Here is a 12,614-nt window from a genome sequence, read left to right as displayed (position 1 = left end):
ATTCTTTGATATGAATATTATTAATTAAACTACACTTAGTGATTAAGTATATATTATCAGAGTGTGTTCAACACAGATTCAGCCTAAAGGGAACTTTTGTAATACTTAAATTTAATTTTGCATTAATTTGTATTACTGTACTGTTTAAATCCTTAAATGACTTTTTCTGCAAACTGTAAGTCTGCAAATAAATGAACAAACAAACAAAGTTTTTACTTCAGATATCAATGAATTGGCTAATCGGATTTTCCCTAGTTTGAATCAGTGTTCAAAACTCTTAAAAGATCATATTGATACATAAAAGCAGAACTACACTTTAACAAAATGTATGAATCTATTGCTTCAAATTAATTGTATGCACACTTTCGCCTTAAACTGTACTGCCGTCGTTAACCTGAACTTAGGAATGAATAGTTTTTTCTTGAAGGAAAGGGTCGATCGAAACTAGAGCAATGGAAACGATTGTGAAAAGATCAACCTATAGACAAAGGTCAATCAGGGAGCTCCTTTCAGGGAGCCTCTCTGCAAGCTCTATAGTTGCAGTGTTGTTTTGGTGCATATTGTCCATTTAGAAAGCAAAGCGTTCATGCATGTTATTGAGTGTGCGTTGAAAAATGTAATAATTTTAATCAAATGCTGTTACAGGATATATATATATATATATATATAGACCTTTTAATACACCTTTGGTTTCCTGGTAACCTTTAAACAAATCGGAAGATAACCACTGAATCGGTTTAATTCGTAGACTTCTGTTACTTATGCAAACCAATTCCCCCTGTTTTTCAACAAACTTATGCGATCTTTAACGTAAATTTGTAGTTTCCAGCGAAATATACCTTCCACCAACAGTTAAATGTGTAGACATTGATATATCACGTGCTGTGCATCGTAAATTATAGATCCCCGACATTCTCAGACTCGCGCTAAATTAAATATTAGCAAACGCGAGATCGTGTTAATTTACTTGTTGGTTGCATTATAGTTTGAAATATATAAGCTTTGTGAAACTGGTGATTACTATAACATAGAGTTTACATTAAATTTGTTTATTTCCAAATCCTGCCCTCTATTCCCCTCCCCCTGCTAGTCCTGTCGATGTGGAATGTTCCATTATTTCCTCCACCCCCCTCAAGACAGGAATGGTTCGTTCCAGTGACGTAAGCGAGGGTATAAATGTAGGGGCGGCTGACTATTCTCCTCCCCCTAAACCCCGGCTGTTAGTGCTGTGTGTGTGAGTGTGTGCTCCTGAGCTTGCCTCGGCACACATATTATATAAAAAAATAAAAAAAACAAAAAAAATTTAAAAATTACAAAACCAACAAAAAATTCCTTTTTCTTTTTTTTATAATAAAAAAGCCGGTGAAGCAGGAATACGTCGACCGAACGCTGATACAAGGGGAAAAAAAAGAAACGTATAATTGGACGTGTTGAAGGGGAAAAAGGCCTATTTGAATTTTCAAATTGCGTTTCGCTTATCTCACTTCTCCATCGTGTTGGACCGAGCGCCCATGTGGGATCGAGAGATTTAATTTAGTTTTAAGGGGTTAATTGCAAGCGAGATTTTGTTTTTAGCAATCTAAAGCACACGGGAGTAAGTATTTTATTTTACATTCGGTATTTTAACATAGCGACGCATTTTTAAGTTAGATATAGCTGCGATTTTAATCATTTCAGTTGCCTGGCCTTTTTAAAAATCTATAGCATCGGAGATATTTTTCCCCTTGATTTGTAATCGATCGCGTATACGAAGATGAACCCCAGCGCACCCAGTTACCCGATGGCCTCCCTGTATGTCGGCGATCTCCACCCGGATGTTACTGAAGCCATGCTGTATGAGAAATTCAGCCCCGCCGGGCCCATCCTGTCGATCCGGGTGTGCAGGGACATGATCACCCGCCGGTCCCTCGGGTATGCCTACGTCAATTTCCAACAGCCAGCCGATGGTAAGTTTCTAATTTATGACTATAATGCATCTTATTTTCAGTATTGAACCAATTTGTGAAATGCTTTAGCTTTGGGTAGGCAATGCCTCCAAATGTGGGATGGGGTGTAGGCTTTGCATCAGCATTGGAGGGCCTACTATCGCCAGTAATGGCGTAGATATGCGATCTGCAAAGTTAAAATGATCATTAAAACGGACGGGAACGTATTAAAATATACACTTTTGTGAAACGCACGCATGTCGTTTAAAAGGATTTACGTTGGGACTACTTTTATTGCCTCTGTCATTTTTTCTAGTTTATAGTTATGCTATTTTTACGAGTCTTGTTTCGAAACTTAAGCCACGTTTCGGGGTGACGACAGTATTGAGATTAAAAAAAAACACAATTTTAAAATTTGTATCGACAATTTCAAGATTTGATCCGTAATACACGGTTTATGGCGACACCGAATACATTTAACAATCTGAACCGTCTCCGGACCCAGGAATGACTTGGTTTCCCATTTCAGCTCTACAGTACAAATTACGCAGTTCATGCTCTCGCCCATGTCGCACTGCATGGCACAAATTAGTTCCCAACATCCGGGTTCTCCGGCACTTTAAACCGGTGGATGGACTCGATTTGTCACCTGCGCTGCTTAGATCATGGGTTTTTCTTTAAAATGTTCGTTTTCTTTGGTTCCATATGTCATCGTGACTAGCATGTGTGCGACAAATTGAGGAAATGAGGTGAGGTGACTCAGTCAGATGGGCATGAATTGTACCCTGCCTCTTGTGGGTGGAGCCTTTAGTGGTACAGGCAGATAACGCAACAGGCCAGACGGCATTTTACAAGTGCACAACACGGCACTGTGACGTTGCTACGATCTTTTTGGAAATTCCACCCATTAATAACAATTTGCAATGTTTTATATTTTGTATAGGTTTCTGGAAAATAAACATAATGGCGGTTCAGTTCGTATGCACGTCCCATATATAGTCAAGGTCATTAGACCGCATGATAGGTGAAGATAATCATGTTATAATATGCCTTCATCGGTATTTCAGACTTTTTTTTCTTTTAGATCGTGTCATACTAGAGCTCAGTGTAAAACACTGCAATGGGTATGATGTTACTCCTGCTTCATCATTGTCCTGAAGGGGTTTAATTGACCCGAACATTAATTTGGCACCAGATCTCCAGAATGCGGTTTGGGATGTACCCCTTTGGAAGCTGCTTTCCAAAGACAACGCCTTGTTTTTCACAGATTAATATCCATAGTTCAAAACCAGAGACGTTTGCAAAGTATTTGAAAAAAATAGTCATTCCTTGGATCCCTTTGCAGTTTGGCTGGGTAAAGAAGCACCAAGCTATGCATAAGTCCCACATTTTCACTTCATTTCTTAGGTTTCAGCTTCTGAAAAAATAGGATAGTAAAACAGATTTTTTTTTAAAAACACTACAGTTTTAAGATGTTAACCTCAGCCTTCAATATATTCACAAATGTCAATTTAAATTTATATAGGTTGACTTGTACACCTCATAGTATACATATACAAGGAATGTAGTTTCAGAAAACGAAATTGCAAATATTTTAGATTTGTTTCAAAGCTGGAGTGTGAATTGTAGTTTTGAGGACTTAATTCTTGAGTGTTCTCAACCTACTACCACACACTGTACAATGCTCATTTTCAGTAAATACATAAACAATGATGATAAGTGCAATGATGGGGAAAATAAGGATATTCTCTTACAATCAACCATACTAACAATGTACACCTGTCTGTTTTGAGAAGTCAGATTGAACAGCTTAGATGCGTCTTCCTGAGTTTTGCAATTAATCAGAAACCTGTTTTAGTTTTCTGCCATTTCAAATGACAAAAACAGAACTAATTGTAGATTCAATAGACTGACCTATTAAACTGAAGTGTATTTAGTTTCAGTAGCAGAAATTAAACCAAAGGCATTGTCTCCTATGAAAAATGTTTGAACGTTTCAAGCAATATTTGAAGTGAACTACTTCAAGGATACGTGTAGTCTGTTCCCTTAACTATATCTAGTCACTGTAGTTTGCAACACTCTACAAACCTCTTCAGTGTTGCTGGCCTGTTTGCCCAATATCAGATCAGCATGGTAGTCTTCCATCACCTCACAGCTGAATTTGAATATAGCCATTGTGCAATTGTGAATCCAATTTGTTATAAAACCGCTGGAAACAAGTTTATGCCTATCATTTAATTGAGATTTTCTCTTTTCAGCTGAGCGTGCTTTGGACACCATGAACTTTGATGTTATCAAGGGCAAGCCTGTTCGAATTATGTGGTCTCAGCGCGATCCTTCACTGAGGAAGAGCGGAGTCGGCAATATCTTCATCAAGAACCTGGACAAGTCCATCGACAACAAAGCCCTCTACGACACCTTTTCTGCCTTTGGGAACATTCTGTCTTGTAAGGTGAGGCAGTAGATGACGCAATGATTGAATTTCTCAAGGTTTTGACTAGACAAAATTCATTCTATTTTGAAGCAGAGTTTCATATTGTAAAATTACATCTGTCACATTTGTTTCTTTATAGGTTGTCTGTGATGAAAATGGCTCAAAGGGGTATGGCTTTGTGCATTTTGAGACCCAGGAGGCTGCTGAAAGAGCCATTGAGAAAATGAACGGCATGTTGCTTAATGACAGAAAAGTGTAAGTATAGACCATTATCTACAGTGCATTACATCTAGATAGTTTTTGTACATTGTGAAGTAGTTTTAATTTGGGGCATAAAGCAATAATTCTAACTAGTTGTATCAATTAGGTAGGGAACCTTTTGTATAGCTTTAAGTAACAATTTAACACATTGCTTTCAAGGATAAGGTCCTTTTATTATGCCAACATATCTCCTTAAGTCTAGATTCACTTGCAGCCTTGTCAAATTCAGTATGTCCTCCTTAGTGGACACTACTGGCCAAAATGGCTGCCACAGTGACATGGTAGTTCATGGGCCCCATATCTTTTTCACATAGATACTGGGGATAAAAGAATTCTATCGACATTAGTTCTTTCTGATTAAATCTCGTATAAAGGGCATTTTGTTTTCATGCCGCCTCACAATTTTAGATCATGTGATTCCGCCCTGACAGACCCGGATGGAATTGTAACCCTGGCTTTTTTTCCTTCAGATTTGTGGGGCGTTTTAAATCTCGCAAGGAGCGTGAGGCAGAGCTTGGAGCCAGGGCAAAGGAGTTCACCAACGTTTACATCAAAAACTTTGGAGAGGACATGGATGACGAAAAGCTCAAAGAAATATTTGGTAATTATGGTAAGTTTTTTTTACATGACTGCATGGTGGGGCTATGAGTGTGAGTGTTTAGAATTAGGATTAGTTAGAATTTAAAAACATAGCCTCACATGTCTTTTGTAGAATAGGCTTGATATGTGGCGTCATACCAGAGAATTCTCTTTATATTTTGTTTTGTTTTCCTTTCATACATCCAATTACAGGACCGGCCTTGAGTATCCGAGTCATGACCGACGACAGTGGAAAATCCAAGGGCTTCGGTTTCGTCAGTTTTGAGAGGCATGAAGATGCACAGAAAGTACATGCACCTATTTTGCACTTGAATTATGACCTGTAAATAGTGACTTTAATGCAAAGGAGTTCATATTTTCAGAGACTGGCTTTGTGACATTGCCTTGACCAAAGCTGCTTTTGCAATGATTGTCATTTTGATTTTTCAGGCTGTGGATGAAATGAATGGGAAGGAAGTCAATGGGAAGCAGATCTATGTGGGGCGTGCTCAGAAAAAAGTGGAACGGCAGACGGAGCTGAAGCGCAAATTTGAGCAAATGAAACAAGACCGAATGACTCGCTACCAGGTATGAGTTTGATGTAAATCCAATTTGGTTGAAATCTAGTTCTGAGTTTCTTCTAATTAAATGGAAAGGGGGTATAGGGGATAACATGCAAGTGTAAAGGCCTCTGAGACCATAGGTATAAAACAATTTTATTTTTTTAGGGTGTTAACCTCTACGTCAAAAATCTGGATGACGGTATTGACGACGAGAGACTCCGCAAAGAATTCTCACCATTTGGAACCATTACCAGTGCTAAGGTAAAGACATTATACACAAATGTTTTCTTATTTAATCAAACAAATCTTCATGTACAGTTTGTTAAAGATGGTCCAACCAGGTTAATTCATTTGGAGGCCGTAGTGAACATTTAAAAAATATCCAATTTATCTTTAAAACCAGCAAGACATAAATTCCAAATTGAATGTTAGCTTATGCATTTGTTTTGTTTTTTAGGTTATGATGGAAGGAGGTCGCAGCAAGGGGTTTGGCTTTGTGTGCTTCTCCTCCCCGGAGGAAGCCACTAAGGCTGTGACGGAAATGAATGGCAGGATCGTTGCCACCAAGCCACTTTATGTAGCTCTGGCTCAGCGCAAAGAGGAACGCCAGGCCCATCTCACCAACCAGTACATGCAGAGGATGGCCAGTGTGAGAGCTGTGCCCAACCCAGTCATCAACCCTTACCAGCCAGCACCACCTTCTGGTTACTTCATGGCAGCCATTCCACAGGCAAGACTTTTTTTCACATCTGGACTCAAATTATAGTATTGAAACACCTGTTTGTTTAACCAAGCAATGTCCTTTTTGTGTACATATTGGTGTCCAATTTGATATCGGAAGCTTCTCAGGGTGATTTTAAATGGATATGTTACTGTTGTGTGTTTCTAACGTATGCAAATTTATATGCATTAATCTCCTAAATGCTAAATCATTTAAAGACTTCCATGGCAAATTGACTCCAGGCAAAAACTTCTCCAGCTTATGTTTGTGCAAAGCTCAAAGCGTTTACCAGTTTTTTTTTTTTTTTTTTGTATCCTAGAATTGATTAAATGGAAATGGAAAGAGCATATGTTAATTATTTTCCTCCTTTCTCAGGCTCAGAACCGGGCTGCGTACTATCCAACCAGCCAGCTTGCACAGCTGAGACCCAGCCCTCGCTGGGCGACTCAGGGTGTGAGACCCCAACGTAAGCATTGAACTTATGATACATTTATCTCCATTGGGAATTCACTTTCAATTTGTAATGCAACCGTTCTTGGATCTAGAACAGTTATCAGGGAATTCATGAGATGGTTATTACTCCACGTTTCTAATTTCAAATCCCATGATTTGTATTTTTCCCCAATGCAGATTTCCAGAACATGCCCAGTGCCATCCGTCCTTCTGCTCCAAGGCCACAAACCTTCAGCACAATGAGACCAACTTCTTCCCAGGTGCCCCGCATGATCTCCACACAGAGAGTCGGTCAGTATCACTTTCTTCTCCCAATTAGATTTGTACACTATAATGGATTCTTGCTAATTGATTTGTCATGTTGTGATGAATGTTACTAGTGCACTGCTAAATCAGTCTCTTAATCTAATCTTGCTATTCCACACAGCCTCCCAGACGATGGGCCCTCGCCCCACCACCGCAGCCGCCGCAGCAGGTGCCGCTCCTGGTGTGCGTGGCGTTCCCCAGTACAAATATGCCGCTGGAGTCCGCAACCCTCAGCAGCATCTGAATGCCCAGCCTCAGGTGCCCATGCAGCAGGTACACCTCACTGCTTGGCCCTTCCTCACAGCTGTTAGGTCTTTGAGAACCACTTCAACTATCCTAAAACTGCATAGTGGAGGCCTAAAATAGAAGGAAACTTCACTGCTTTAACTATTGCACATGTCTTTAAATATGTATCTGGTATTTTGGTGCTTTTCTAAAGTGCCTTGTTGAAAGTGGAGTTAAGAATGGATTTGTATAAAGTGGAACATTGAAAGCATTTGTTTGTAGTCCTAACACTTACCATCTTTCCTTCTTCCAGCCTGCTGTCCATGTGCAGGGACAGGAGCCTTTGACTGCTTCCATGCTTGCAGCTGCTCCTCCACAGGAACAGAAGCAGATGCTGGGTAAGTTCATTCTCACTGAATGAGATTTAACATTTACCAGACCTGTTGTCTAGTTAATAGACAAATGCTCATTTCAGAATTCAGCTAAAAACTTCTTCTCCCCCTCTCTTTCAGGTGAGCGTCTGTTCCCTCTGATCCAAAACATGCATCCCAGTCTTGCGGGAAAAATCACTGGCATGCTCCTGGAAATTGACAACTCTGAGCTCCTGCACATGCTCGAGTCTCCAGAGTCTCTGCGCTCCAAGGTCAGTTCGGCCACAAAATGAGTAACTTGCAATAAGTAGCTTACCTCCTGGTGTTTCCTAATGGAATATAGGTCTGTTTAATGGAATTCCTAGGAATAAAATTGCAGATCTCAGTTCATATTTTGCCTTGCAGGTTGATGAAGCTGTGGCTGTGCTGCAGGCACACCAAGCCAAAGAGGCTGCTCAGAAATCTGTGACCAATTCTGCTGGTGTTCCAAGCGTCTAAGCCAAGGTGAGCATTGTTCTGTTCCTGTTCATACCTAATGCTTAGTACTATGTGGGGTTTGCCGTTAATCAGATTAGTTTATCCAACTTCTGTATAATTTAAGATTGCATTGTGAGCAGCTGTTTGTAAATCAAATTACTTGAACATTTTCAAATACATTTATCCATTTACTACTTGATTACTCATGACAAGGCCTCCCTTTTTGGGGAGGAAAAGAGATCCTGCCTAAAATCATTCAAGTTCAAGCTGTATAACTTAAGTTGAATTGAGTTAACGTTTTACATTTTTGTTTTTGTAGGTATGGGGGACCTTGAACCTTGCTTCACCGAAGAAAAAAAAAAAACATTAAACATTGAAAAAGTTAAAATAAACAAAACATTGCAAAAAAAAATAAAATGTATAAAAAAAGGAAAGGAAACTAGATCAACCAATGCCGGGTCTAGACAAGTTAAAGCTAGGCCTAGATATTAAAGAAAAAAAAAATTGAAAAAAAAAAATGAAAAAGTAAACTAAAATCAAAAAAATGATCTGGGGTTTGGAAATTTTATGGCAAAACAGGAAACTAAAATCATTCCTTTCATACTTTTTATTCCTTTTACTGTGTGAATGCGCAGAATATCAACACTGTGTTAGTTGGCAGTGACATTTGATAGCTGAGCATTGTGAGAAGTAATTTGGATTGGAAAAATATGCTTGCTTTAATAAAATGTTAAAACACTGATCTTCTGTGTAACTGTTTTCTTCCACTTAATGTAATTCTTGTGAATGGTAAATGTGCTGCCTTTCAGTCAGTCACCTTTTGCACTAGAACTCAATAGCAAAGCTAGAGTAGTCTTGTATGAACTGTGTCCGAGCCACTGCCATGAGAACAGGATTCTGACTTCTGCTGACAGATACCCAGCTAACAGCTGAGAAAGCATGACTCACTGGATTCAAACAAACAACTTCAGAGGTAAGGTGTTACATTTGTCAGGCATGAGAAAATTGGCTGGCTTCCTGATATTTATGGATGCATTTGGAGGGGAGAGTGGTGGGGGAGGGGGTTGGAGAGAGGAGTAATAATTTGTTTAGGAGCAGGTTTACATCAAAGCAATGTGTGGTCTGTGGTGTACCTAATGCATTGTTACTTTCGATGTAAATTGGGAAATGCTGGCAGAGCCCGGACATTTTATGCCTTCCCTGAATCGTCTCGTGGGAAGATGGCAGCAGTGAAGTTTCTCTGTATACTGCAGTGCCAGTACAGACGCAGCATTGTTGAACTTGTTCTTGCAAACTGACAGGCGTGGCAGTGGATAATGGTGTTCCTGTTGCCTACCATTTCACTGGGGACATTAACAATCGCTTTTTTTGTGTGCAGAGCAGCTAAACCACTCTTCTAAGAGGAATGTCTTGTCTGGAATGATCTGCACCCTCCTTGTAATTATCAATTGCAAACCCCTATTTTCTGCAAGTTACCTGCAATCTGTTGGCTATTTCATAATCTGTTTCAGTTGCACATTATAGAAAAACTTAGTATGACCAAGTAGCCAATGAAATGCCACTATTGAACCACTCCTCTGAGTGAGAATACCCCTAAGTGGCTTATAGTGCCTATTGGGTGGCAGTTAGCATGAGTATGGTAATGCTGAGCTATAAATTCTAAGTCATTAATACCCCACTGCCTTCAGCAGAGATTGACCCAGTTTTCACCACCTGCTCTTAACACCAGAGGGGAAAGCAGGCTATTGGTGTTCGAATCATCATCATGTGAAAGATAACGGTTACTCCAATCTGCATGGAGCATTTCTACAGTTAAAAGCCTGTTTAATGTCCAGGGTGAGATCATTGTTGACCGATAACTTACATTGTTTTGTAATAGAGGCAAATAACTGCATGCCTGATTGTAACGAGTTATCTATAATTTTATATTTATTTGACTACTAGGGATATCTATGTCAGGTCAGTGTTACATTGAAATTGGTACAGCTGCCGTGAAAGTTGCCTAACACTCCAATTTTACCTGCTAGCACCTGTAATTTTTGGACAGCTCTATGACTTTGACCTTGCTACTAATGGATTGCTTCTCTGTGCATTGTCCTTTTATGCCCCATGCAAACTGGTGACCTTTGGATTCTTTTATAAACCTTACCAAATATTCACATTGTGAATATATCATATACAGACCGGTGACTAAATTAATTTCTACAAGTCTGGAACTATACTGGAGGGATGGAACACTATTCTTCCAAACGATATTCCCTCATTTGGTGTTTTGATAATGATAGTGGTGGAGAGCGCTGTCTTCACAGGTCCGTCCAAAATCTCCCATAGGTGTTCAATTGGGTTGAGATCTGGTGACTGCGAAGGCCATAGCATATGATGGAAATCATTTTCATACTCAAAGCATTTAGTGACCCCTGTGGATGGGGGCATTGTCATCCTAGAAGAGACAACTCCCATCAGGATAGAAATGTTTCACCATAGGATAAAGGTCATCACTCAAAATAATTTTGTAATGATTTGCAAGTGACCCTTCCCTCTAAGGGGACAAGTGGACCCCAAAGTATGCCAGGAAAATGCCCCCCACAGCATAAGAGCCTCTAAACCCCCTCACTAGGGGTCAAGCAGTCAGGCCAGTACCATTCTCTTGGTGTCACCACACATGCACTCGCCCACTTATTGAGAATATGGTGAAGGATGACTCATCTGACCATATCACTTTTTTTGCACATCTCTGTAGACCACTGTCTATGGTTTTTGTACCACTGAACTCTCAGATGTGCATTTATCTTTGTAATGAGGGGTTCATGCACTGTAACCCTACTATAATCTCTCGGTGTAGTGCTCGATGGACTGTTCTTGCTGACATTTGATCACATCCTGCATTGACATTCTCAGTCACCTGGGAAAGAATTGCTCTTCTGTTTTTCCTTACATATCACAGTAATGCACGAGCATCACGGTCATCGAATGAATGCTCTCGACCACAATTTCCAACTCTATTTACTGATGTGTTTCCCATAAATCTAAATGCAGATGTAACTTTACTGTTCCTATTGAAACACTAGCCAGTTGTGCAGTCTTTGTGACTGAAGCTCCTGCCATTCATGCCCCAATAATAACCCCTCTTTCAAAGTCACTTGGATCCTTTCCTCTTGCCATCTTGATCCAAAATCAAGGTCAACTGTCCCTGCTCAGCATTTTTATACATGCCACAGAGCATGATATGTTAATTGCTTAATTGTATCATGCAGTACACCTGTTTGGTGGCATCTGCATTCATTATGTTCCTCCACTCATTTATTCAGGTTTTTCCTTTAATTTGTCACCCATCTGTATATCACAGTGTGAAAAGGCTTAGAATCTCTAGAATTTACCAGTGTTGAATGGAAAATTTAGCAAGGAACCTCTGAGAAGCCAGGGTACTTCAGGTGAACTAGTTTGTCTTACAGAGTTCCCTGGAGTCGGGGGCAGAGGGTAAAGCTTTATCTTAAATACTTTCACAAGCTTAATGTAACATATCTTCCTTCTCATCCCTGGCCCCTAAGTGGTGGAAGGACCTGCCCACCGAAGTCAAAACAGCAGAGTCCTTGACCTCATTCCGGCGCTTACTCAAGACACATCTCTTCCGACAGCACTTGTAATATTAGTCCTCTATCCCTGTTAGATAGCACTTCAGCTTATTATGCTCCTCGCATTCTTGATTGTTTTCCTCCTTGCTCCCTTTCCCGTAGCCCTTGTCTGTGACCCTACATCTTGATAGCACTTAGCTTTCACCGTCCAGGATGTAGGAAGTCTCTTACTGTACTTGTGTAAATTGTAAATTGAAATTTGTAAAATTTATTATTTTTGTTTTAGCCAAGTTGAATTTGTAATGATTGATGCCTTGTACTTCTCTGTATTTTTGCACTTTGTTTGCACTTATGTTGTAAAGAAATAAATAAAAATAATAATAATAAAAAAAAAATAATAATAATATCTTATTTTGATGGTTTTCCCCACCTTGTAGTCAGCACTGTTTGTATCCTCCTCCATAAGCATAAGGACATATGTCTGTTTTTATGAAGTCCATGATCCAATGAGTCCATGAGGGGTGAAAGGTCATATTCTGTTTGTGAAGTCCATGTTCCACGTTGTCAGAAAAGGTGAATGTCCAGTATTGATCCTGTCTTCCATATATCCGTTTTGTAAGGATTGGTTTCTCATGCTGCAATATTAGAGCTTGAGAGAGAAATTACAGAACCTTTTCCTTGATATCTTTATCAATTCTATGATCATTTTCCAAACCCTCACCATCTG

At 39.7% G+C, this 12,614-nt stretch overlaps 1 protein-coding gene and 1 non-coding gene across 3 annotated transcripts; both read left to right on the top strand.

Annotated features, from left to right (window-relative positions):
- The first annotated feature begins 1,191 nt into the window (after positions 1 to 1,191).
- Positions 1,192 to 9,057, top strand: pabpc1b (poly A binding protein, cytoplasmic 1 b). 2 transcript variants are annotated; one of them, XM_066691215.1, is made up of 15 exons: positions 1,192 to 1,946; positions 4,184 to 4,377; positions 4,499 to 4,614; positions 5,091 to 5,230; positions 5,413 to 5,507; positions 5,650 to 5,787; positions 5,928 to 6,023; positions 6,220 to 6,492; positions 6,859 to 6,949; positions 7,114 to 7,227; positions 7,364 to 7,515; positions 7,781 to 7,865; positions 7,980 to 8,110; positions 8,244 to 8,342; positions 8,635 to 9,057. In XM_066691215.1, the coding sequence occupies exons 1-14, from the start codon at positions 1,754 to 1,756 to the stop codon at positions 8,334 to 8,336; spliced, it is 1,911 nt and encodes a 636-aa protein (XP_066547312.1). In that variant the 5' UTR covers positions 1,192 to 1,753; the 3' UTR covers positions 8,337 to 8,342; positions 8,635 to 9,057. The 2 variants fall into 2 exon arrangements, with proteins under 2 accessions (XP_066547312.1, XP_066547313.1); XM_066691216.1 differs by having other exon boundaries at positions 1,193 to 1,946; positions 5,091 to 5,221.
- LOC136714236 (small nucleolar RNA SNORA5) lies at positions 4,830 to 4,966 on the top strand. Its single transcript, XR_010805019.1, has one exon. It is a non-coding gene; the product is annotated as a small nucleolar RNA SNORA5 (small nucleolar RNA).
- Positions 9,058 to 12,614: the final 3,557 nt, after the last annotated feature.

The sequence above is a fragment of the Amia ocellicauda genome, chromosome 18 (genome assembly GCF_036373705.1).
Source record: "Amia ocellicauda isolate fAmiCal2 chromosome 18, fAmiCal2.hap1, whole genome shotgun sequence".
NCBI lineage: Eukaryota > Metazoa > Chordata > Actinopteri > Amiiformes > Amiidae > Amia > Amia ocellicauda.
Note: the sequence above shows the minus strand (reverse complement) of the source record. Positions and strands in the feature narration are given on the sequence as shown.

Excerpts from the sequence above, each read along its gene's own strand:
- pabpc1b (XM_066691215.1), top strand. The coding sequence starts at position 1,754 with ATGAACCCCAGCGCACCCAGTTACCCGATGGCCTCCCTGTATGTCGGC. Across the intron at positions 4,378-4,498 it reads GGAACATTCTGTCTTGTAAG|GTTGTCTGTGATGAAAATGG; the intron begins GTGAGGCAGTAG and ends GTTTCTTTATAG. Across the intron at positions 6,950-7,113 it reads TCAGGGTGTGAGACCCCAAC|ATTTCCAGAACATGCCCAGT; the intron begins GTAAGCATTGAA and ends TCCCCAATGCAG.